Below are 27,101 nucleotides of genomic sequence, written 5' to 3' on the forward strand. Positions count from 1 at the left end.
TCATAGCTATGCCCTGAAATTCAAATTTCTAATATCTACCAAGTTGAAGGCAAATGGCCTTTATTTTTTAATTCTCCAGTTAAGAAGTGTTAATACAAGTTGGCATGCCTTTAAGTTTTGAGTTGTTAACCTCCAGGTTAGAACTTCATTGGTGGAATCTTCTTGAAGGTGAAAAATTCTAATAAATGTAGATAATTAATTAATAAGTCCAGAGAATTAACATAGACTCATCAAATCTCATTTTAATGCTTGCAGGGGTGTTTTTTTCTCCCCACCTTGGAAAATTTATAAACAAACTACATCCTAAGATTTTAAATGTTTCTTAGGACTTATGTTATTGTTAGGCTGTGGAGAATTTAAGGCAGGGTCCCTCAATTTTAGCACTCTTGAGTCCAGGTAGTTCTTGGGGTTAGGGGTTGTTTCACATTGCAGGGTATTCAGCAGCATCTCTGCCTCTCCCCACTAGATATAAGTAGCACCTGGTGGGTTATGATGACCAAAATGTCTCTAGATGTTCATATGACCCCTGGGGAAAATATCACCCCCCAACTGAGAACCATTAATTTGGGTAATGTATTTAGCAGTTGTTTTAATAAAGCTTTAAGTATAAAATGAATCAGATAACTACAGAAATTGTGGGGAAAGGAGTGTATAACCAAGCTGAATTTTTTATCTTAGGATACTTTAACTCATTTTTCCTTTGGCTCATTGCCATAAAGTGGTACCTGTTGGGAGGGTGGTGTGTTGTGTAACTGTAGGAACCACTGTCTTTGTTGCTTGTGGTGAATTAATGATGGGAATATCTAAGCAGCCATCAGATTCATAAATCACTAGAAATGAGAGGGATAACACATAAAAGTCTTTCCCTTTTGTTTAGCAATTTATCATTTTGCCTGCACATTAATAAACAGAGATCCCCTGAGGTAAGCCCTTGGAAGATAAATATTTCTCCCTAATTTCCTCTATTGTAGCCAGTAGATCACAAGTGGGAGGAGAGGTACTTGTCATCGGAAGTTGCCACTTTTTATCCTTCATTTCTTCCACACAGGCGAGTAACAGTAAATAACAGCTACCACAGGTAATCAGGTTCTGCTTTGTTTATTAACAGGCACCAGATTCCCCAGCCCAAGGCTGTCAGCTAGGCCAAACCGAAAACGTACACTGTCTACATCACCACTGTCCGATCATAGCTTTGACCTTCAGACCATGATAAGGACATCTCCCAACTCCTTGGTCACAATTCTCAATAATTCCCGCAGCAGCTCTTCAGCAAGTGGCTCCTATGGTCACTTATCTGCAAGTGCAATCAGGTATGTATTTTCTCAAAGCTGTTTTGTGTTTCTTTAAATAAAACATCAGCTCTGGACTGCACCTGGATTTGCAGTACTGAGTACCTATGAAGAAGAATACAGCAACATGAACTAGGCCTGACCCAGGATGCAGAACAAATATCACTACACTGAATTCCAGATCCAGTTATTGGGCCCAAAATAATTTTTTTGCAGACTTTAGTCAGTAGCCCATATAGAGAAATAGTAGTTATTCAGTTATGATGAAATTCACTTCGTAGAGACAGTGAGTATGGCAAATCTTTTTATCCCAGTTCCTCTTACTGATTATAGTTCTTTAGAGGAAAAATTGACTTCATACCTGGTTGTGCATCACAAGCAAGAACAAGAGCCAAAATAAAAAGATCAGGCATGGCATAATTCACACCTGTTACTACTGGGGAAAGGCATGCACTGGGAGAAAGAAAGAAAAGGTGACATCAGGGTCTTCAGTCTAATGGAAGATAAGTGTGGATGACATAGGAAGGCATATCTATCACAAGAAATCCAGGAAAAAAAGTTTTAGCTATAGTAATATACCATATTTACTAGAAATGATAAATATTATTATTTCTTCCAGAATGTTCTCAATTACAGTTTTAATTCCTTTCTTGTTCAGTTATCAGCAATGCTTCTTGGCAGGCAAATTAGTGCTTAAATATTGTAAATCCCCATTTTGATATGATTCATTTTCTGCAGTGTTTCTTTGTTCTTTTAATACGGTCATTAAAATGTGGAAACTTAGAGCAAACCAAATAACGCTGCTTACTTGATAGCAGTCAGTAGATAGAAAGGGGTCCTAAATGTTTTCAGGATTAACCACTATAGTCAAAAATGTAGCTTTGGAGTTGGGGATGCCTGTAGTCAGATTTCATCTTTGTCACCAACCAACTGTGGAAACCTGGCTTGCTGGTCAGCTCTCTGAAGTTGTCTTCACACTTGTAAACTAAAGACAAGACACCCATTGTATGGGAAGGAGGCACATTTAATTAAAACTGGCGTGGATCTACAATTCCAGGATGAAGATCCCCTACCAATGGGCAAAGCCTCAGGGGAACTGACCCTGGATGGTCTCTTCAGGAGATGAGCTATCATGGCCTGGCTGTGCTACCTCTGTGATCATCCCAGTTTGGCTATGAGATAGTATTCCCATCTCAAAATTGTGACCTGGTTGTTCTGCACTCTTGGCTGATAATCCAGGGTCATAGATTGCCAGTGACCATATAATTATCATGTGGCTTGCCTAGAAGTCATAGTATCAAAGTAGTAGAAATGTGGCTCATGTGATATTCACATAGAATCACTCTGAGCACTCATTTCTCTTGTTGCTTGTTAATTTTTCTCCTCCTTGCTCTCTGCCCAGCTATCTTGACTGTTTACAGCATCTAAAGGACTTAGATTAAAATGTGGTGTGCAAATGGCACAGTGTTGTCTTTATTCTTACCCCAGAATCTCACTTGATCTCCTTACCTTTGCCCAGGTAATCTAGTCCTAGTACTTGAAAGACCATCAGTACACTGAGTTGAAATTATCATTGTCCCCTCCCTCCAAGGACTACAATAGACCTCGTTATTGTCATTAGAGCTGGAAGAAGAAATCCTGTGGACCTTGTTATAGTCAGGAGACCTGGGCCATCACACACTCCTGTCCTTTTCTGCCTTCAGCTCCTTTCCATTCTGTCCTTTCTCTTGCATTGTGACCTCTCATTCATTAGTACACATCTACTGTGTGTTAGGTTAAGATGTAGCTTTTAATGCATATAAGGTAATACATATAACCCAGGATGAGGTAAGCTTGCCATATAATACAATAAATAGAGTAATTGTCATCGGCACTGCTTGCCTGTCCTTTCGCGGGAGAAATGTTAGTGCTTTGCTTTCCCTGATATGAGTTTCATTTTGTGAAATCTAAAAACTGACCTGAGGAATAACTGGTAAGTAGTAGGAACGGTGGATGACAGGGAAAGAGAGGAAACGTGAAGAAATCTAAAAAGGGTAGCTAATTTTCTCAAGAGTGAAAGATACAAGAGCAAATGTAGTCAGGATCTATTTAAGCTCTGCTACATACCAAATAACATGGTAGGCGCTAGACATACTTACTGTTTTTGTCTCACAGTGATTTTGGAAAGCATAGTGTTATTCTTTTTCTTGTTCCCAACATCAACACAGTGGGTCTTTGCAAGGGGAAGTTGACAAAGGTCATGCCTGGTGGGCATCAGTGCCAGCACTCTAATCCCTTGCATTTTAATTTACCCCAAACACATTTGCCTTTTATATATATATATATATATATATATATATATATTTTTTTTTTTTTTTTTTTTCTAATACTTAGTCTGCTTCCAGTAATACCAGTGCATAGAGTAATGATGTCAGGTAAATTAATGTCTAAAGATGTTAATACATGTTTAAAGACACACATTCAGTTTTCTAGAAAAGGCGTAGTCATTTCCTTCACATTTGTGTCCCAGTTCAAATGTTACTCTCCAAGAGGCTGATAATACCATTTACCACTATTTGAAATTCCCATGTTTACTTGCTTATTGTGTAACTTACTATATGTTTCCTCCTCTAGAACACAGTGTCAGAAGGCTGAGGGCTGTGTATGTCAAGTTCATGGCTGCAGCCCCCACCCCACAAAATCTGCACTGTCACCTTGACACATGACTCAACAAATATTTCTTTTTTTATATATTTAACTTTTTTCATCACCATTTATCCCCTCTATGCCCTCTTCCACGTCCACCCATCCCCTCCACCCTTGCAATCACCACACTGTTGTCCATGTCCATGAGTTCTCTCTCTCTTTTTTTCTTTTTTGCTCAATCCCTCCATCCCTCAACCTCCCCTCCCCCAGAGCTGTCTGCCTGCTCTCTGTCTTTGAGTCTGTCTCTATTTTGCATAGTAGTTCAGTTTATTCATTAATTCCACATATGAGTGAAATCATACGGTACTTGTCTTTGTCTCACTGGCTTTTTTCACTTAGCCTTGTAGTATCAACAAATTCGTTCTTTCTTTCTTTCTTTCTTTCTTTCTTTCTTTCTTTCTTTCTTTCTTTCTTTCTTTCTTTCTTTCTTTCTTTCTCTCTTTCTTTCTCTCTTTCTTTTTCTCTCTTTCTTTCTCTCTTTCTTTCTCTCTTTCTCTTTCGTCTTTCTCTCTCTCTCTTTCTCTCTTTCTCTTTCTCTCTTTCTCTCTTTCTCTCTTTCTCTCTTTCTCTCTTTCTCTCTTTCTCTCTTTCTCTCTTTCTCTCTTTCTCTCTTTCTCTCTTTCTCTCTTTCTCTTCTTTCTTTCTTTCTTTCTTTCTTTCTTTCTTTCTTTCTTTCTTTCTTTCTTTCTTTCTTTCTTTTTCTCTTTTTCTTTCTAGAAGTATTTATTTATTATGTTTAATTTATCTTTACTGTTGAAAGTATTACAAAAGTCCCTCCTTTTCCCCATTTATCCCCTCCACCCTGCATCCCCCTCTTCTCCAGGCCTTTACCACACTATTGTCTGTGTCCATGGTTTATGCATATATGCATATAAGCTCTTAGGTTAATGTCTCCCCACCCACCCAACCACACCTGCCTTTCTTCTTAGAGTCCTCAATCTGTTCCATGTTTCTGTGTCTCTGGATCTGTTTTGTTCATCAGTTTATTTTATTCATTAGATTCCAAAAATGAGTAAGATCATGTGATACTTATCTTTCTCTGACTGGCTTATTTTGCTTAGCATAATGCTCTCCAGGTCCCACCATGCTGTCTCAAAGGGTAAGGGATCCCCCATTTTTACAGCTCCATAGTATTCCATGGTTTAAATGTCTGAGAAGATGCTTGATATGATTTCAATCTTCTTGAACTTGTAGAGACTTGTTCTTTGTCTTAACATGTGGTATATCTTTGAGAATATCCCATGTGCACTTGAGGAGAATATATATTCTGCAGCTTTGGGGTGAAATGTCCTGTAAAAGTCATTTAAACCCATCTGATCTAGTGTGTAATTTAGAGTCACTCTTTCCTTGTTGATTTTTTGTCTGGAAGATCTATCCACTAAAGTCATTGGGGTGTTAAATTCCCCTAGTATGACTATATTGCTGTCAATCTCTCCCTTAAAATCCTCTAGAAGTTTTTCTTTTCTTTTCAGCCTGTGTGAGTCTTTTGTTTTGAGGTAGGGCTCCTGTTGACTGCATGTATTTGGTTTTTGTTTTCATATCCATTCAGCTACCCTGTGTCTTTTGAATATAAAAATCCATTAATATTTAAGGTTATTATTGGTAGGTACTTATCTATTGCCATTTTATTTCTTTATGCCTATATTTCTCATTCTCTCTATTCCAACTTCTTATTACAACAATCCCTTTAACATTTCTTACAATGCTGATTGGGTTGTGATTAACTCCTTTAGCCTTTTTTTTTTCTGGGGAGCTCTTTATATCACCGTCTATTCTGATTGATAGCCTTGCTGGATAGAGTAGTCTTGCTTTCAGATCCTTGCTTTACATTACCTTGAATACTTGATGACATTCCCTTCTGGCCTGTAGAGTTTCTGATGAGAAATCCACTGACAACCTTATGGGAGCTCCTTTGTAGGTAACAGATTGCTTTTCTCTTGCTGCCTTTAAGATTCACTGTTTGTCTTGAATTTTTGGCATATTAATTATGATGTGTCTGGGCATGTGCCTCTTTGGGTTCTTCTTGCTTGGGATTCTCTATGCCTCCTGAATTTGTGTGACTTTTTTCTTCACCGGGTTATGGATGTTTTCTGCCATTATTTCTTCAAACAGGTTCTCTAACCCTTGCTTACCTTTGACCTCTTCTGGCACTACTATGATGGAAATATTGTTATGTTTCATGTTGTCCCACAGCTCCCTTAAACGGTCCTCCTGTTTTTTAATTGTGTTTTCCTTTTGGTTCTCTGATTGAATGGGTTTTTGTACCCTGTCTTCTAATTTGCTGAAGTGATCCTCAGCTTCCCCTAATCAACTGTTTATTCCTTCCAGTGTTTACTTTTATTTCTATGTCATTTTTAATTTCCTTCATAGTTTCCATTTCTTTTCTCGTGCTGTTGAGCATCCTTATGATCAGCATTCTGAACTCCGTATCTGATAGGTTGCTTATCTCCATTTCAGTTAGCTCTTTTTCTGGAGACTTCTCTTGTTCTTTCATTTGAGGCTTGTTTTTTTTATCTCCCCATTTTGGCAGCCTGTTTGGGTTTGTTTCTTCATATTAGGTTGATTTGCTAGGACTCCCAGTCTCTTGGATGGTCTCTGGTGCAGGCCAACATCAGACACTGTTTGTGACTTGCCTTTAGTACCCTGTTTGAAGTTTTCCGCACTCCACAGCTTGTGGTTCCCTCTGCTGGGCTGCTATGTTTGGACAGGACCAAGATGTTCACCAAGGTCTGCTTTTCCAAGCCCTTGGTCCAGAAGCAAATCAGGAAAAAGACTCAAAGGCTGATTGAGACTGCTTATTATTCAGTCTCTTAATGAGTCTTACGCTGTAGAAACTGCACAGAGTGGAGTGAAAGGTTTTCCAACAGGGTGGATGAGTTGCTTCCCCGCCCCAGGCAAAAGTTGCTTGGACAGTAAATGTCTGCTTGAGAAAGATGTCCTCTTCAGTATGGGGTAATGATTCAGCACAGGAACCCAGATGGCTTCCCTCTGAGCTTTATCCCCTGAGCCAGAAGCTCTGGGTTCTCCTTACATGGCTCTAGTCCCCTCTGCTGGAGCCCAAGTTGAGTGGCTATACATGAAACTTTGTGCATTGGCCCTTTAAGAGGGTGCCTGCATTTTCAGCTGTCACTCCCTAATAGATAGAAACCCTATTGCTTTTCACAGCCATACGTTATGTGGGCACCTTTCTCAGTTCTGGTGCTCTGGGCTGGGAAGCCCAACTTGGGGTTTAGACTCCAGAGTCCTCAGTGGGAACCTCCCACAACTGAGATATCCCTCCAGAACTTCAGCTGCTGCCTGTAGGGGCCCAGCTATCCCCTCTTGCCCCTCTGCACTTCCTCTCTGGTCTGTATGTGGTCTCTATTTTCTCCTTGGTTATGAGTGTCCTCTTCAGGTAGTCTTCAGTTGATTATTCAGGATGTTTTTTTCTGTATTTTATTTGTAATTCCAGTTTGGTCCCGAGAGAATGTCACTGTAGCTTCCACTCAGTCTGCCACTGTTTTGGAATCTAACAGATATTTCTTAAATGAATAAATCAAGTTCATCTTTAATTAGTTATTAAAATTGTAATCACCTTTACTGAAGGAAGTTTTATGTGATAGATGGATATTTATGACTTACAAAAAATTACAGTCTATTTGAATAGTGTGTTAAGATGTTCATATCTTGATAGTTATGTAGAGATAGATACAGAGGGATGGATGTAAAATAAAGGGATAAAAAAATGTCTATCTTAAATTTGCGTATGGCTCTTGTGTTAAATATTTAAATATTTACTTAATAATTCAAAATACTGCCTGGCCGGGCTTGGCTCAGTGGTTGAGCGTCAACCTAGGATCCTGGCGATCAAGGTTCGATTCCCGGTCAGGGCACATGCCTGGGTTGAGGGCTAGCCGATCAGTGACTCTCATCATTGATGTTTCTATCTCTGTCTCTCCCTCTCCTTTCCTCTCTCTGAAATCAATAAAGACATATTTTTAAAAAAATTAAAAAATAATAATTCAAAATACTGTAAAAATGCCATAGAAAGAAAATACTTTTTCACAAAAACCCATTCAGCATATTAAAACATTGTTCTTGATTATGTCTTTTTCAATCATATTGTCTAAATGTATATCATTAGTCTTTTTTTCAGGTCATAACTAAAATGTTAATTCAAAAAACATAAATACATGCACTTGGAAATGATGTGAAATACTTACTGCTCAAGTTTGAACTTCGCTATCACTCTGAAGACACCCATCTAAGATGAGATAATTCACATTAATCAAATACAGCATGTAATCCCCATTCTATATGGTTAAGGCTAATGTGCCATGGGCTATGCATATACAGGGGTGGGCAAAAGTAGGCTTACAGTTTACATGGAAAAATATATAACACAAGAATAAATAATAATATAAGAATAAACTGTGTTTTACATACTCACAACTATAAACCTACTTTTGCCCACCCTTGTATGTTCTTTGGCTAATCTCTTCACCTTCTTTCTGTTCCCCAGGCCATATACTTCCTTCTCTTTTAGAAATCCTCCAGTGGGAGACATGACTAAAAGGATTGGTAGGAAACACCATTCATAATAGAGAAATAGTATTTGATGATGTTTTTAAAATTTTGGTTATGCTTATATTAATATGATTTTTCTAGCTGGTGCTTTGAGCCAGATCTCACTGGGGAGTGTGCTGTTGCTCTTTACAGTCCTGGAAGTTTTGTCTATTGGGCTGTTTAGTGGCAAGTAGCTTTTAAAGCCTTTTAGGACACTTTGCTCATATAAAGCCTAATGAATGTTTGTATAAAGCATTATTTAAAAAGTGTGCGTTTCTCAGTGTAAACGTTGGGGTCATACTTGTTTTGTGAGTGTACAGGTCTTTATTTGTGTGCTCATTACTACTTTTGCAGCTGCTGGGTTTTCTAGTAAACGTGCCCTGGGAACTTTTATGGGTAGAAGTGGAAGCTTTATTTTTTTCTTTTCAAATACAAGCGCATGCACGTTAAGTGTGTACCTAACCTACCCATATACAAATAGTAATAGCTGTTGGCCTTTTCTCTGCAAAACTGGAAAGGACTGTTTGTACTTTGAATGGCAGTGGTTGTGCAGTTAATTTCACAGCTGTAACCAGAAAGTGAATGACCTTGGTAGTACAACAGCCACAGAGTTGGTTTAGATTAGAACTTCTTCTTCCCCTTCCTCTCTCTCCTCTTGAAGTGGGGCCCTTGTGTTCTTGCAGTGTTAACTGTTTCCTGATTTCACCTCCAATACTGATTTCATGAGCAACAGTTGGAAGAGAGATGAGATACTGAAAAGTAAATATTGGCATTGGATTCTTTAGCATACAGAAAATGGGCTTTTTCTGAAGAACGAAATTTCTTAATCCCATGCCCTGACCTAAAGTCATACATCATAAAAGGGTCACATGAGTTTATTTTAAGGATGTTTTTAAAAATTCACATCTGAATGAAATTTAACAACCAGGGCAATTGAAAAGAATATCTTCATAGGTAGTTAGAGTTGCTTTTACGTTTCAAACAAGACATTAAGACTCCAGATGGGCCACATATTCTTTACTCTTCGCAATAGGTAAGAGATGGCACCTTTGTGATGGGGGCCTTCCCAGTAGCTCTTGGGCCTGATCAGCTCTGGGTCAGGCCCCTCCCTATCATGATGGGGTTCCAGAGATGAACCAGCAAACCGATGATCCTTTCTGCTGAAGCAAATATAAACAAAATGTGTGGAGTATTATTACTCAGTTACCACAGCCTCTCTCATCCTTTCTCCACATATATTACACATTAACACAAGAACCTTAGCACTGCGATTCTGTGGAAGTGAGATTCCCATGGTAGCTCTAAGGAAAAACTACTATTTTAGAGAAGGGTTAAAATGCCCTTTTAGAGAAGGGTTAAAAATGTGGATTGAAGTCATTAAACAATAAAATCAAATCTTTTATCTTTAAGTGTTCAGTGGCTGAGCCATCCAGCCTCTTACCATCTTTCTTATAATTCTTCAATTTTTTTCTTCTTTTGTATTTGAAAACAGGTCTCTTCAATATTGTAGTCAACTCTATTTACCCTTCCAATATAAATGGCTTTGCAGCAGTCCAAATTATGCTGCTGTGTTTATTCTACATTAAGTTATCCATCATAGCGCCTACCTTCCTACCCCCTACCACACAGAATTTCTAAAGTGATTTTAAAACACATTATAGGTTTGTCACATATGCTATTTTATTTGGGTCTTATCTCTTTGACTTGACTCTTAATGACTTTGAAATGCCTGTGTGCATAGTAGGGTTGAATAAATGTTTAATTATTTTCTACAATATGAACTTGTAAGTGTGCCCATTTATATATCATTCCAGGAATTAAATATGAATTTTATTTACAGATTGAGCAAAAGGATTTCTGTACAAATGTTGAACTCATGTCAGTTCTTTGGTTGGAAAAAAATAATGTTTTTTGTAAAAGTGAAACATGATTATAGATTTCAAAGTTTTATGTATTGATATCAGTTAATATATAAATTTCCAGATACAAATAATTCTTTTCTTTTTTGGAAATTTAAATGGGATGTATAGAAAGTACTCAGTGAAAACTTGCTGAATTAATGAATGATGTAGTATATGGATTTTATGACATTTATTTTAGTTGCTTAGCATCTTTCTACTTATACCCCAAATTTTAACCAAATTGGGGAAAATCGTTAAGATTCCAAGATAGAAATCTCCAAGGTAAATGAGATGTTACTGTGCTTTTAACTGCGATATAAAGAAACAAGGCCTAGTTTGCAACATTTGAACACACTTTGCAAAAGGGTATTGATAAAACTTTACCTTTGATTTTTGATAGAGAGGAAAAAAATACATCAAAACTTTCTTAAAGATTCAGAGTTTGGGAATTTGCATTTTAAATCTTTGGATGTAGAAGAACTGGTTCCCATTCAGACAATAAAATTAATCTGTATTTAAGTGATCCATAAGAAAGAATAGGGTGAGCAAAAATGTAAAGGCTTGGGACTGGCCAGCTTGGCTCAGTAGCTGAGCGTTGACCAATGGTCATGGTTCGATTTTCGGGTGTAGGCTTAATCCCCAGTAGGGGGTGTGCAGGAGGCAGCCAGTCAATGACTCTGTCTCATCATTGATGTTTCTATCTATCTCTCCCTTACTCCCTCTGCAATCAATAAAAAACAAACATATTAAAAAAAAAAAAAATGTAAAGGCTTGGGATAATAAAGCTCTGGTAGACCAAGCTTTAGACTAGACTCAGTCCCTCTTTAGAGGAGACAGAGATTTGTAAAAATTTTCAACAGTATCAATACTTATATTTCTAGGAAGTTATGAAATAAATACATGTACCTTTTAGGAAGATATTTTTAGGACTTCTAAAGGTACAACTTACTTTTTTAAAATTCTCTATAATTAGCAAAATCTGTTGTCAGCTGCTGAAGTGCTGTAGAAACAAGTGAATATAGATACTAGCTTCGTTTATGTAATACTGTTTTACAGACATATTGTCAAATTGTAGTTTTCAGAGGAAAACGTTATTTTTTTTTAAAACTGGAAAAATCTTGTATATTTGGAAAGTAGGAAACATACTTTTAAATAATCCATATGCATATACATTCTCTCACCTAATCCTCTTAACTATCATAATGCAGATCCCCATCTTAGGAATGCAGAAACTGAGATTGGAAAGAGAACATAATTTGTTCAAATTTACTCAGTTAGTCATGGTGAAACCAGGACTCAAAACCAGCCTATAGAACTCTAGAGCTTAGGGCTTTAATGATATTCTCCTTACACTACATCTCACTGGAATTCATAGATCCTCAAAACATGTTTTTCTTTGAAAAACTATTCTGAGTGTGGTAGACACAATAATGGCTTCTGAAGATGTCCATGTCTTTTTTTTTTTTTTTTTTTACATATATGTTTTTATTGATTTCAGAGAGAGGAAGGGAGAGAGAGATAGAAACCTGGAAACGTTGATGACGAGAGAGAATCATTGATGGGCTGCCTCCTGCCTGCCCCCCACTGAGGATCAAGCCTTCAACCTGGGCATGTGCCCTGACCAGGAATTGAACCATCACCTCCTGATTCATAGGTCCATGCCAACCGGGCAAGATGTCCATATCTTAATCCCTGGAGCCCATGAACATGTTATCTTAGGTTGCAAAATAAATTTTGTGGTTGTGATTAAGTTAAGGATTTTGAGATAAGGAGGTTATCCAGGATATTCAGGTGGCCCTGATTAAATCATAAAGGTCCGTATAATGGGGAGGTGGGAGGTGAGGGTCAGAGTGAGTGGAGAAGGTCAAAGTGATGTGGGGCCACAAGCCCAGGATGCCAACAGCCTATAGAAGCTGGAAGAGGCAAGGTGCCTAGAGACTCCAGAGGAACACAGCCTTGCTGACCTGTTTAAGACTCTGGCCTCCAGAGCTGTGAGATAATAAGCATGTATTGTTTTAAGCCACTAAGTTTGTGGTAATTTGTTTTAGCAGCAATGGGACATTAATACATTGTGGAAGCAGTTCAGTCACTCCTCTCAAAATTGAGTGCCTGCTATGTGCCAGGCAGTGTTCCAGGTACCTGGTGTCAGCAGGGAGCAAGACAGACCAGGGCCCAGCTCACCTAGAACTTATATTCGGAGAGTGCCTTGTGCTGCCACGGGAATAAAATTATGAAACAATAGAAAATAACTGGGCTAGGTGCTGCAGAGGGGCTCATTTTGATGGGGAGGGTGGGGGGATGGAAGGAGATTGGTCTCAGGAGGCCTCTTTCTGAGGAAGTGACATTTAAGCTAGGACAAGAATGATAAAAAGGAAGCAGTCATGCCATGCTAAGTTCTGGAAGGACAGACACAGCAAGTACTGGTGTGCAGAGACTCATGAAGCAGAGCTCCTTAGGATAACTCACCACCTCTTAGAGTCACAGAGCAGGAGGTGGTGGCTGGGATCCCCTGCTCCACCACCAGCAGGAAGTCCTCTGGAGGTTCTTCTCATACACATGGGAGGAGGACATCCTTGGTTAGTGCCCAGTCATTGCCCATCCTTTGCTGTTTTCTTACAAATTTGGTAAAGAATTCACAGTCTGCTCTGAGAGCAAGAGGAGCCTTGGTTGTCAAAACCATGCACTGATGCTGTGACAGAGTCAAAATTTTCTTTTCTATTATCGCACTGTAAATAGTCTTTGTAATCTGCAGAACCTTGAGGAGCCAGCAGCAGCACCAGCCCTTCTGGGTTGAGCCCAGGCCTCTGTATGTGTCTCACAGAGGAGAGGGTTTCTGTTGCTGGCTACTTATGAATAAGCAGTGACAGCTGGAAATCACTTGTTCATCATGTGCATTCTCTACCCCTTAGAATCTAATAGTTGACATGGGTTTTGGAGAATGTTTATTCCTGTCGCCTGGTTTTATCAGCAAAACAGCAGCCCAGAAAGGGGACGTTACGTAAATGTGTTGTAAGCTTTTGCATCCCCTTCTTGTGTCCTCTGGAGTCCAAGAGAATGCACCCCAGAACAGGACTTCAGCTGGAATACTGAGCCTGGCTTTTTTTGGTCTTCTCTCCTACATCTTTTTAAAAGTAAAACTACCCTGTTCAGCTACTAACATTTTACTGAGGGCATTTTCTGCCTTGTGAAATGTGTTCTTTAATGGTCTTGATTCTTAATTAGGTTCTGACTTTTTGAGCCCTCAAATATTCTGCCTTCTAGAATTAGAATGTAAGTGACCATAGGGGCCCCATCACAAGCCCACCTGATCTCATGGGCTCAGGAAACTGTGGAAAGTTATATGGAGGTTCCTGCAAATTCTGTCACATTGTAAATGTATGTGCAGAGGGGTCTTTTGTTTTTTGTTTTTTTTAATGAATAGAGTAAGGTAGTTACACTTAGTAATACCCATTCACCAAAAGGAAAGGGGTGTGTGTTAAATCACTGTGTTTTTTTGATGAATGGCTTGTACACTGAAAAATAAATTGGACAAACTGGCATAGAGCTCAGTGAACATGAAATCAGCTATTAGAAGAAAGCTTGTGAACAAATTCTGTGGCAGATATGCATCTTTTGATTAATGCCCTATCAATCATCCACACAGCTACCTTCGCTAAGTCTTACTGTAATCATTCATAGTTGCTTTTGGAAACACTGGCAGAAACTATAGTGCTGCAGAAACGGAATATTATTACTCATTCCTCCCTAACTTACTGTGAACAATGACTGTTTTCACCATGTTTCTGCTTTCTTTTATTAAAGAAATACAATACAGAATGAAAGAATTCCTCCAAGCCTGGGGAAATTCTCCTAAGGTATTCTTAAGGATATTCAGTCTTAAATGGGCAAACTATTGTAATATGAGGTTCTCTGTACGAATAATAGTAATGTAATCCCGTTGAAGTTGCCTTTTATAGATTGTAATCAAAAAGGCAAAATGTGGAGTCACATTAATGAACAGAGTATATCTTCAGAATTCTTACTGAAAGTTCTTGAAACGGTTTGAATTTTGTTATTGTAATTATTATATTCTCAGTTAATGTGCTTAACAGCAATAGTAATTAATCCACTAAATTGTAAATTTGCATGAATTCTAGCTTTGGTATTACAAGAAATCCTGATTCTCTCTGTGGATTACACAGCAGGATGGGGGAAATATATATATATTTTTCACTGATTATTTTTTAAGAAAGAAATTTTCATAAATGCATTTATAGTTTTTCATGAATTTTTAAGCCATTGGCAAATTCCTCAAGGGCACTTCATTCTTTTAAGAGGATTTGATTCCTAAACTGTGCTGGCGCAAAAGATAATTTGGCACTGTCTACTAGTCACGAAATCTTTAGGTAATAGTGCAGTTTCTAAACTTACTGTAGCCTGGAAATCCTGTGGCATAATAAAGTAGTGACAGGCATTAGCATGTATAATCAGCTTTAATAGACATTTAATGCTATTTAACTGGAAGAGGGAGCTGTATTCTCCCATTGGAATATTCCTCCATCAAAGCCCATTGATCACCAATTTCACCCACGAGAGGTTAATCTATCAGTTTCTGTAACCAGACGGCACTGATGGAAATCCTTTAGGTGGCATTCTGAATGAACCAAGTGTTCCATCTTTACAAACAAATGAGTGATATGACAGCATGGTGTTCAGAACACATTTAACCAATTGATTTTCTTTCCTCTTGTAATAAGATCTGGAGACATATGAAAGTGCACAGTGTGAGCCAAGATTAAAGGAATTGCTCCATGCACAGGAACATATGGGATTGAGAGCCAATAAAAGAACTATAAAGCTTGTAGTCACCCATTCTCTTTTTTTATATAAAGTTTGTTATTGCAGTAAATAGCTGTTATTGAGCTGATGCCTTTTGTTTCATTTTACTGAATCTTATTTCAGGTCTGTGTATGTGTGCACACACGTGTGTCCTGTCATCTTTCTCTTGGAGATTCTCAAGATGTTTGTCAATCATTGTTTTTACCTTCTAATTTAAACAGACAGACCTGATATAATTTGGGATTGTAAAACTAGGTGTAAAGGTATAAACATGGGGTGCTGCACTAGTCTCTGTGTTCTGTGTAAATGATGGTCTCCTACTCTTTATTTCTCCCATACAGCCCTGCCTTGAGTTTCACCTACCCTTCTGCACCTGTATCTCTCCATGTGCACCAACAAATCTTAAGCCGACAACAGAGTTTAGGCTCGGCCTTTGGACACAGTCCTCCGCTCATCCATCCTGCCCCAACATTTCCAACACAGAGGCCTATTCCTGGGATCCCTACTGTTCTGAACCCTGTTCAGGTCAGCTCTGGCCCTTCTGAGCCCTCCCAGGTGAGAGATAGCTCAATGAGCTGGTTGGTCTTGGTAATCATAAAGAAGAGCTGTGCCACTGTGCCAGCTCTTCATATGCACAGTACCCTGGCATTCTCAGGACTTCCATACCGTATGCAGCCTGTCTTCTGAACCCAGGGCTATCATCTTCAGTTTTGGTTTTATGTCTTTATTGATTTCAGAGAGAGGAAAGGAGAGATAAACATCAGTGATGAGAGAGAGTCATTGATTGGCTGTCTCTTGCACGTCCCTTACTGGGGATCAAGCCCACAACCTGGGAATGTGCCCTGATCGGGAATCGAACGGCAATCTCTTAGATGACAGGTTGATGCTCAACTGCTGAGCCACACCAGCTGGATTCGTCTTCAGTTTTGATGGATATGCTCTGTGTGTGCTCCTCAATAAACAACAGCTTCTTCCACCAGAGTCATTTTATCTTTGGTGGAAATGTGGGCTACTTGATAAGGCTTCATTTTGACCAAGTGCTGTTCATACCCCCTTTCAGTAGAAATGCATTCATAAATGTATTGCTTTCTTTTGGCCATCGTCCACTGGCGCTTAGAATTGTGTGATACTTCACACAAGAATGAAATTGTTCTCATCTCCACACTGATCATGCTCAGAGAAGAATCTGGTGGCTCTAATTAAAGAACTTTTCAAACAGTTCATGTTGGTTTCCTACCCTCCTCGCAGCTTTGTTCTTTTGAATACACTATTAGATCTTGTTAAAGCCCAGGCCCCCAGCTCTATTCTTCTAGCTTTTAAAAACCTAGGAATTTTATACTCACGTGGTAAAAACAAGGAGCTGCCTCATGAATGTATTTTCTGCTACCATTGTGTTGAAGTGTTATCAGAGTCATTGCTCCAGTGCCAAACAAGCCTGCTTCTTTCAAGTTGCATGTTTCTGCAATAGTCCTGCTCATTGATTAAAACCTATTTTTTTTCTCTGTTTCTGCAACTGTGACTGGCAGAACAAGCCCACGAGTGAGTCTGCGGTGAGTAGCACTGGCGATCTGATGCACAACAAGCGATCCAAAATCAAACCTGATGAGGACCTCCCCAGCCCGGGGCCACGGGGTCAGCAGGTGAGGCACCTGGGCTCTGCACTTGACAAAAGGCCAGTTACAGAGTCTGACTCAATTTGTTTCTCTAGCTCAGAAGCAAACACAACAAGTGCAGGAAGCTCTGTGAGGTTTAAACTATGGTTCATTGAGTAAGTGGTTGGGTTGTTACTGACCATTGATGTAACCAGGCTTCAGTCCCTAGCCCCAATCTTGGGCCTCAGTTGTCAGCTCTTGGTCCTAAGCCTGAGCTGAGCAGAGCTAGTGATGTTCCCTATACCAGCCATGTTTTTATTCTTATTTTACCACTTCCCACTTGCCAGGACAGCCTGGAACACAGGGAGGGATCAAGGCACAATCAACCTACCTTAAGGCTACTTAGATTCTGGTCCTTTACCCAAGTCCTGAAAGGACTAATTTAGAAATTCTACTTAGGTCCTCTGAGCCTTGTTTAAAGATGTGCAGCTTACCATAATACCACCTCCTAGGGTCCCTGTGCCTGGCACAGGAAATAGGTCAATGAATATTAATTCCCAGAAATAGGGGTTGGACAAGAGTTTGGACATCCACAGAATCTGGACCTTGCTATGGCCTGGCTGCTTCAGCCCAAACCTCAAACAGCTGTAACCCAAATTTTTGTTTTAGCTAGCTCTTTGAAGGTGGAATGAATGGGTGTCACGGATTCTGAAATTCATCCTTTTGCATTTTATTAGTCAACATCCTTTCTGGTTACACCTAAGTGCTTGTGTACAGTTTTTGTCATCTAGCCCCAGGTTAGAACTCAATTCTACACACCTAATTATCTCCCAAAATTCTGGAAATTCTTTGTATTTAAGTTGCTAAAAAGCTGCTTGAAAAGACTAGGAAAGACTATACACCTCCAAGCTTTAGATGCCTTGGTTCTTGGGCAGAGAGTGTATCATTGGATATCAGAAGTTGAACCAAGAAGACATTGTCCCTGTAAAATCTGCAAAGTGCCTCTTAAGAACAGCCTCCAATGGCAAGAAAAACAGAATTATGAGTAATTATTTCACTGGATTCCAAAATATGAGAATAAACAAATTAATACACTGAAAAGGATCTAACCAAAAGCGAAAGACCACTTTTTGGGTAAAAGGTTACTTGACCTAATTTAATTGCTTCTTTTATGGGATGACATTTTAGTTGTGTAGGGTTTTTTTACCTTTGTATCCAAAGATAGCAGAGTTTGGCCTCAACTTCTTATCATCATTATAGTTTGGACTGTTGTCCTTAATCACAAATTAATAATCTCTGAGGATGTAGTTGGTAAAGCTGAGAAAATGCACATGAATGATTCCATATGTTTGATTTCTTCCATTCACTAAACCCAACTGATAGACCTGGGTCTATTTTATTTTCACTGAAAAACTGCATCAGGAGAAAACAACTAAAGCAGATTTTTTTCATTCTCTTCTTTCCTGTCATTGTGTCTTGTTTATTTTTTGCCTCTTCTCCTTCTTCTCTCCCCCTACCTATCAGGAACAACCAGAAGTAACCACCCTGGTGAAGGAGGAAGGGGACAAAGATGAAAGCAAGCAGGAGCCTGAAGTCATCTATGAGACAAACTGCCACTGGGAAGGCTGCACAAGGGAGTTTGACACCCAGGAGCAGCTGGTGCATGTAAGTGAAAGAGACTTGGGAACTGAGCTTTACAACTATGTGACCTTTTTCCCAGGATCAGCTTCCTTGACCCTGCACTGAGTCAAGTTTCTTAGCTAACAGCATTACAGACTAGAGAGGCCTTGATGACTTTCTGAGAATAAAAAGAAATCTGAGAATAAAGAGAACTCTGAGCCATGGTGCCTGACCTGTTCAGTCAGCTAAAGCTTAGTGTAAAATTCAATAAAGTCTTCAATAAAGAGTGTAATGACTCTGATCCTGTAAGTCAGAGAACACTATTTTGAGTTAGCGACTTTGATGGTTATTGAGTAATAGTAAGCTGGACATGAATTATTATTAACCTTTTAACCAAGTTTGAGTCTCCTTTCCAAGAATAACAGAAAAAAATTGTAGAGATGGGGGATACCTTTTTTTCATTCTGCCTTCCTCTCTCACACCCTGAGTACTTCAGGAATCTCCTACTGTTTTATCTAGCAATTAGTATTGTATGTGAGATAGGTGGATGCTTGGGGCAAGCTGCTAATTTGCACAGTTTTTTACTTGAGGCCAACCCTTGTAAGGCTAATAGTTTCAGGGAAAAAGTGGTATTATTGTAAAATGTGTTTAAAGATGTCTTCTTGAAAATACTGTGGCATGGTCAGATTGAGAACCACACCTTCTCTTGCCATCCCAGGTTCTGAAGTCTTTTCCCTTATTCCCCTGTGTATTGTTTCAAATACTGCAGGGCTCCCCCACCATACACTTATACTGATTAGCCATATGTCATTGGCCAGTGTTTCATTTTATTTGGCACTTTCTTTCAGGCCAGTGGAGTCTCCCTGGCAAATGGGACCAGGAGCAACTGAGATGGAAGGGCATTTAGATAATCAAGAAAAAAAAGAGGTAGCTCACACACTCTAGTGCAGAAAGACAGGGTCCCATTGAGGCATTAAGGATGGATGGTTTGCTAAGTGTGCAGTTTCATAAGGTTTTAATCTAATGGAAAACCTGACAGAACAGCTTTTGTTGTGACTCCCTAACCTCCATATGCACACTCATTCTCTTTTCTAGTAACTTTTTATTTTTAGGTGACCCATATTTCTTGATAACCCTCTTCCATTTAAACACTAAAATTATAAAATTTCTCACACATCCCATATGTTTTACAGGCTGCATGAGCCTTTTAAGTGTGTCTTCTGCAACTTGGCCCATCCTGGGTAATACGTTTCACACATTACAGTTACATTATAGTATTAAATATATGATTTGCCTGTTTTGAGATCGGTTATAAACAGAATGTTTTGAGGATTTGACATGACCTCAGCAGGGTTTTGTCCCCCTCTGTTTCTTTTTCAATCATATCTCCTTATAATGGTATAGGAAGAATTATAGATTTCTCAGCACAGCAAGAAACTAGAAAATCAGATGGTTTTAATTAAGATATATTTCCAATTTTTTTCATGAACTTTATTTTTTCTCTTTAACTTGATGCAAATGTTATTTTATTTTTTTAAATATTATTGTTTAAAATATTACATATGTCCCTTTTTCTCCCCAATGACCCGTTCCACCCCATTCCTTCCCCCTCCCCAGTCTCTCTCCCCACCATTGTCCATGTCCTTGGGTTGTGTATATATGCATATAAATTCTTTGGTTACTCTCTCCCTCTCCAACCACCCGCCCTCCTCCATCCCTCTAACATTCATCAGTCTCATCTATGCTTCCATGTCATTGAATCTATTCTGTTCATCATTTTATTAAGTTCTTTAGATTCCACGTATAAGCGAGGTCATGTGATATTTGTCTTTCGCTGCCTGGCTTATTTCACTTAGCATAATATTCTCCAGGTCCATCCATACTGTCCCAAAGGGTACGAGATTCTTCTTCTTTACAGCTGCGTAGTATTCCATGGTGTAAATATCCCACAGCTTTTTTATCCACTCACCTACTGATGGGCACTTTGGCTGTTTCCAGATCTTAGTTATTGTAAACTGTGCTGCTATGAACATCAGGGTACATATATTCTTTCTGATGAATGTTTCAGGATTCTTAGGATACATTCCTAGGAGTGGAATCACTGGGTCAAACGGCAGCTCCATTTTTAATTTTTTGAGGAACCTCCATACTGTTTTCCATAATGGTTGCACCAGTCTGCAGTCCCACCAGCAGTGTACTAGGGCTCCCCTTTCTCCACACCCTCGCCAGCACATGTCGCTTGTTGATTTGTTGATGGTAGCCATTCTGACAGGTGTGAAGTGATACCTCATTGTGGTTTTAATTTGCATCTCTCTGATGATTAGCGACATCGAGCATTTTCTCATGTGTCTCTTGGCCATCCGTATGTCCTCTTTGGAGAAGTGTCTGTTTAAGTCCTTTGCCCGATTCCTAATTGGGTTGTCCGTCTTTCTCTTGCCGAGTGCTATGAGTTCTTTGTACACTTTGGAAATTAACTCCTTATCAGATTCATCCTTGGCAAATATGTTTTCCCAGACCATGGGGTTCCTTTGTATTTTGAGGCTGTTTTCTTTTGCTGTGCAGAAGCTTTTTAGTTTGATATAGTCCCATATGTTTATTTTTTCCTTTGTTTCTCTTGCCCTAGGAGATGTGTCAGTGAAAAGTCCTATGTGGGATGTCTGTGACTTTACTGCCTATGTTTTCTTCCAGGATTTTTATGGTTTCGTCACTTACATTTAAGTCTTTTACCCATTTTGAGTTAATTTTTGTGTATGGTGAAGGTTGGTGGTCTAGTTTCATTCTTTTGCATGTATCTGTCCAATTTTCCCAGCACCACTTATTGAAGGGACTGTCCTTTCTCCCAAGTGTTATTTTTAAGCCACGCCTGATTTAATGGCCCTTTATTCTTGCTGTCTGTTTTAATGGAAACCACAGACATTGTCATACTAAAGGGGAAAAAGAGGTTTTGAATTTTTATTTTAATGTAGAGAAATATTCCCAAATATTAAAATATGCCAAGAATACTCTGAGTGATATAATGAGTGCTGAACATAAATGAGGGAATTGTTTGTGTGACACCTGCCGTTATAACCTAGAAGTTGGCAGTGCTTGTTAAAATGTCCTTCTGAGAGACAGTGCGGTCTCATGGCACCTTTTCTGTGGATTAGTTGTTGTAGTTCCCAAGGAGTGCTATGATTGTGGTTCAGCCATTATCAAATGAGGAATGAAATAAGAGCTTACATTTAAATAGGAAGTGTATATTTAAAGGGAATTGTGCTGATTAGAAGCCAGGTTTGAGGTAAAAATTTTTGGGTTGTCGTAATAACTTAAACTAAGCTCTTCAAAAACAGTGAATATTGCAGTTTTTGTACTTAATATCAGTGGTGGAAGGTTTTAGGCAGTGATGTTGTTTTAATAGTGAGATCTGAATAGTGTTAAGGTAAGGCTGCTTAAACTATCAATTAAATAACCGCCATGTTTTCTGATTTATTGTAAAAATATGAATGAATACTGTAATTTTTTAAAAAAATCCAAATAACTGGAAGAAATTTATGTTATAATTAGAAGGAAAGTTAATATATTATCTGTATGACATTTATTTTAGTCTGAGATAAATTATGGGTAAATAAACTTGTTAAGTGAATTATAAGTTGTAACTAAAATAATATAAATAAAGACACTAGTTTATATCACTTATTTGCTAGCTTTTTACTTGTTATCTGAAGTGTGGACATTCCAAATTTGTGCCTTTAAACTTTTACTTTGCATGACATACAACTACTTTCATACTCATGGGTGTATCTGGTAGCATTTGCAGAGACCTATTATAGAATAGGTGCTTTATTTTTTGTTGATTGAATGAATAGGTACTCTATTACTTTGATGGTAGATAGAATAGGTACCAATTACTTTGATGGTAGATAGAAATAATATAACTTGCAAAAACCACCTTTTTAGGGACAGAAGGAAGCATTAACTGCTTTCATTCTTAAGACTTTCCTTGGAGAGAAGACATTTTGTGAATTCATTGCATTTTCATGATACATACAACCAAGAGGCAAGGTGTTAGACCATTCTGATGCTGTGCCATATTTATAGCCATGACCCATTCTTTTTCCCTCTCTTACAGTTAATAGAAAGATTCATGATTCTTCATGGTTGTCTATCTAGTGTCTGACAGTCCCGACTGCCTGCTAAAGCAAGCCACTATCTATAATTGATATCCTTCTGTGGAATAGGGTGCTGGCTGCAATTGAAGGGCTTTGCTGAAAGCTCTTAAATCCTGACAAGTTCTCCCCTTGTTCTGGTTCAGTCGCTGAGCTGCGCAGTTGGAATTCCAGAGTCATTTGAACTTAGTGCAAAAGGGAGACATGTGTTTCACATTAGCAAATCACAAGGTTGAAGGAAAATTAGGGAATTGGCTGACTCTGCCCGCCAGGTAGTCTCATTTCCAGTGTAATTCACTCCATGTTCTCTTGAAAAGATTACCTCGTCCCATTACTGTCCCAACAGATGGGCTAAGTATTGCCTTCCCCTTCTCTTCTTCTTTATTTCAAGGCCCTGTCCTTCTCCAATTGTGTATTTATGCTAGGTTTGCCTTGGGTCTTTATCTCTGGATGTTTAATTAATTAAGTCCAATTAACTAATAATTGGACTTAGTTACTCTCAAGCTAGTATTAAATCTTATAAATTTACTTCTATGCCCAGAAGCTAAGAAGATAAATATATTTTTGTTAACTAGATTTCTGTTGTACTTTGCTCCTTTCTTGATAGCAGTTAAAATAGAAGGAAACAAGAGAGGAAGAAGGATATATAGAGCAAAAGTTAATTAATTTAAAATACCTTTGATTAAGAATGCATTTATTATTATTGTCAAGATGCAGGCTCTTTCTCATCCCTTGACATCTGAAAGCACATATTCTAACATCCCAAAATAAATTGAAAAATCCACATTTTCCCTTCAGTTCTAAGTTAATTAGAACCCTCTTTTTCTGTTGTGCATTATATATTACAAAAGTCATGAATGTTAAATTTAAATTCGTAGAATATCAGCTCTCAAAGTGTGGTTTCTGTTTTTTTTACTTTAAAATTTTTTAATTTAAATCATTTTTAATTTTCAGTTACAGTTGCCAAACAATATTTTATTAGTTTCAGGTGCACCCCAGTGATTAGACATTATATGGCTTATGGCTTACTAAGTGATCATACTGATAAAACTAGTTAGTACCCACATGACACCATACATAGTTATTACAATATTACTGACTATATTCAGTAATTTATATCCCCTTGACTATTCTGTAAAAACCCATTTGTACTTCTTAATCCCTTCATATTTTTCACCCATCCCCTCAACCTCCCTCCCATCTGGCAATCATCAAAATATTCTCTCCATCTATGAGTCTGTCTCTGTTCTACTTCTTCATTTGTTTTTAAAGATTCATTTGTGGACAGATATGTATTTATTGCCATTTTATTGTTCATATTTTATATTTTTTCTTCTTCTTAAAGAAGACCCATTAACATTTCATACAATACTGGTTTGGTGGTCATAAACTCCTTTAGCTTTCCCTTGTCTGGGAAGCTCTTTATGTCCTTCCATTCTGTATGATAACTTTGCTGAGTAGAGTTATCTTGGTTATAGGTCCTTGCTTTTCATCACTTTGAATATTTCTTGCCAATCCCTTATTGCCTGCAAAGTTTCTGTTGAATAATTAGCTGACAGTGTTATGGGAGCTCCCTTGTAGGTAACTAATTGCTTTTCTCTTGCTACTTTTAAGATTTTCTGTTTGTCTTTATCCTTTTGTATTTTAATTATGTCTTTTTAAAATAATTTTTTATTTTCAGTTACAGTTGACATACATCATATCAGTTCCAGGTGTACTCCTCAGTGACCAGACATTACATAACTTTAATAAGTGATCACCCTAATAAATCCCACAGCCATCCAACACCATGCACAGTTATTAAAATATTGACTATATCCCTTATGCTGTACTTTACATCCCCATGACTATTCTGTAACAACCAATTGTTGATAGATATGTATTTATTGCCATTTTATTGTTCATATTTTTTATCTTCTTTTGAAGACCCTTTAACATTTCATATAATACTGGTTTGATGGTAATGAACTCTTGGCTTTTTCTTGTCTGGGAAGCTTTTTTTCTGTCCTTTGATTCTAAATGATAGCTTTGCAGGGTAGAATAATCTTGGTTGTAGGTCCTTTGAATATTTCTTATCATACCCTTCTGGCCTGCAAAGTTTCTGTTGAGAAATCATCTGTCTTATGGGAGCTCCCTTGTAGGTAAATAACTGATTTTCTCTTGCTACCTTTTAGATTCTCTTTTTGTCTATAACTTTTTACATTTTAATTATGTCTTGGTGTGGGTCTCTTTGGGTTCATCTTGTTTGGGACTCTGTACTTCCTGGACTTGTATGTCTGTTTCCTTCACCAAGTTAAGGACATTTTCTATCATTACTTTTTCAAATAGGTTTTCAATTTCTTGCTCTCTCTTCTTCTTCTGAAATCCCCCATGATGTGAATGTTGGTGTGCTTTAAGTTGTCCCAGAGGCTCCTTACACTAGCCTAATTTTTTTGGATTATTTTTTCTTTTTGCTGTTTTGATTTGGTGCTTTTTGCTTCCTTATATTCCAAATCACTGATTTGATTCTTGGCGCCCTCTACTCTACTGTTGATGCCCTGTAAATTACTCTTTATTTCAGTTAATGTATTCTTCATTTCTGACTGGTCCTTTTTTCTGTTGTTGATGTTCTCACTAAGTTCCTTTAAGCTCTCACTAAGGTCCTTGAAGTTCTCACTAGGTTCCTTGAAGTTCTGACAAAGTTTCATGAGCATCCTTATAACCACTGTTTTGAACTCTGTATCTGAGAGTTTGCTTGCCTCCATTTCATTTGGTTCTTTTTCTGGAGATTTCTTCTGTTCTTTCCTTTAAGGCATGTCTCTTTGTCTTTCCATTTTTGCTGCTTCCCTGTGTTTGTTTCTATGTATTAAGTAGAGCTGCTAGATCTCCTGGGTTTGGTAGAGTGACCTATTGTAGTCCTGTAGGATCCAGTGGCACAGCCTCCCTGATCACCCAGGCTGGGCACTCCAGTTGTGCAATCCCTCATCCTGTGGGCTGTGTAGACTCTCCTGTTGTACTTGAGCCTTGATTGCTGTTAGCACATCAGTGGGAGGGATTTATCCCCATGATGATAGTATGAAAGTAGTGGTTGCCACCACTGACTATTGTGCATGATCAGCTGTGCAGGGGCCCTCCACCCAGAGAGCAGTACTTACTTCAGCAGGGCCCTGTACCCACTGAGTCTTCCCCTTGAATGCGTCGCTGTGGAGATGGTTGGGTGATGTTTCAATGTGTTCTGAAGCTCTCCACGGGGTGCACTGGCTCTGGAGCTTCCTGGGAGATACAGGCCTGCATTTAGAAGTCAGGCCAGCCCAGCCAGGCGTGTCTCGGCGGTTGAGCATCAACCTGGGATCCAGGCGATCCGGGCTTGATTCCCAGCCAGGGCACATGCCTGGGTTGCAGGCTCTATCAATGACTCTTTCATCATTGATGTTTCTATCTCTCTCTCCCTCTCCTTTCCTCTCTCTGAAATCAATAAAGATATATTAAAAAATAATAATAATAGAAGTCAGACTGCTGCATTCCTGTAGCCCTTGAAGACAAACTTGACACGCCCAAGGTCAGTCTGGGATCCGCACCCCAACCCTCTACAAAGTACCCAAGGCTGAACCCACCCAACTCCGAAGGACAAAGAAGCCTGTTTTTATTTTTGTTTTGTCTTGTTGAGCTTTTGTTATTAAGTAAAATAACTCAAATCTATTATCTGGCCTGGCTTCTCACACAGGTGCAAGGGCTTTCCAATCCTTCCCATGTACCTCTTGTATTAATTCTGTCCTAGAAGTCAGTTCCATCTTTGACTCTTGGATGAGTGAATGTCTGAAATGTACACAGCACACGTTAGTCTCAGGTTCTTGGAAACCTGCATGCTTTATTTCTAAATGAGAGTATACGTACCACAGGCATTTTGAGAGGCTTTTTAAAAAGAAAAAGGGGAATAAATATGTGGAAAATGTGCACCTCATTGTGGGTCATCACTATTGAGTAGCTAGTTATATTTGAAAACATTCATTGCTGGGATCTGAAAGAATAAAAATTTCATAATTACTATGCCTAATGGCTACCTGTTTGATGCATCGCTGCAATTCCTTACCCTCTATTTCAACGATTTAACCCTTTATATCAGTTTAAGAAATAACACATATAGTATTCTTTCCAAAGGTGTTTCAAAAGTCAGTTTATTTTTTAACAGTTTTATTCACTGCCCCATCCCCAGCAGAATGGCCCTGGCTATTGCACTGTGGGGTCTGTGTCTCCTGCCAGGAGGGCTGGACAACAGAGAGCGTGAGTTATGGGTATATCAGCCCCAGCTTTAACTGGATGGCACTTCAGGTTCTGAACTCCTTCCTCAATTTGTATCTTTTAAGCATGGTGTCAAAATTCACCTTTTTGTACTCCTATTAACCACCTAATTGGATTTTAAATGCTTCCATATGCTGTGAATTTTGATCTCTTAAAATCATGCTGAAGTTTCCTTTATTGAAAGAATACAGTTAGAATCACCATTGCTACCATTTGAAAACAAATTCT

At 38.6% G+C, this 27,101-nt stretch overlaps 1 protein-coding gene across 4 annotated transcripts in view; it reads left to right on the plus strand.

Moving 5' to 3' along the window:
• GLI3 (GLI family zinc finger 3) overlaps positions 1 to 27,101 on the plus strand; it is a 310,853-nt gene that overhangs the window by 213,626 nt on the left and 70,126 nt on the right. For all 4 annotated transcript variants that reach the window (XM_016213240.2, XM_016213241.2, XM_087821074.1 and 1 more), the window contains 4 exons: positions 1,109 to 1,310; positions 15,580 to 15,793; positions 16,765 to 16,878; positions 18,355 to 18,495. In XM_016213240.2, the coding sequence (XP_016068726.1) occupies positions 1,109 to 1,310; positions 15,580 to 15,793; positions 16,765 to 16,878; positions 18,355 to 18,495 (671 nt within the window). The remainder of the gene's footprint in view (positions 1 to 1,108; positions 1,311 to 15,579; positions 15,794 to 16,764; positions 16,879 to 18,354; positions 18,496 to 27,101) is intronic.

Source organism: Miniopterus natalensis, chromosome 10 (assembly GCF_054644295.1).
Source record: "Miniopterus natalensis isolate mMinNat1 chromosome 10, mMinNat1.hap1, whole genome shotgun sequence".
Taxonomy (NCBI): domain Eukaryota; kingdom Metazoa; phylum Chordata; class Mammalia; order Chiroptera; family Miniopteridae; genus Miniopterus; species Miniopterus natalensis.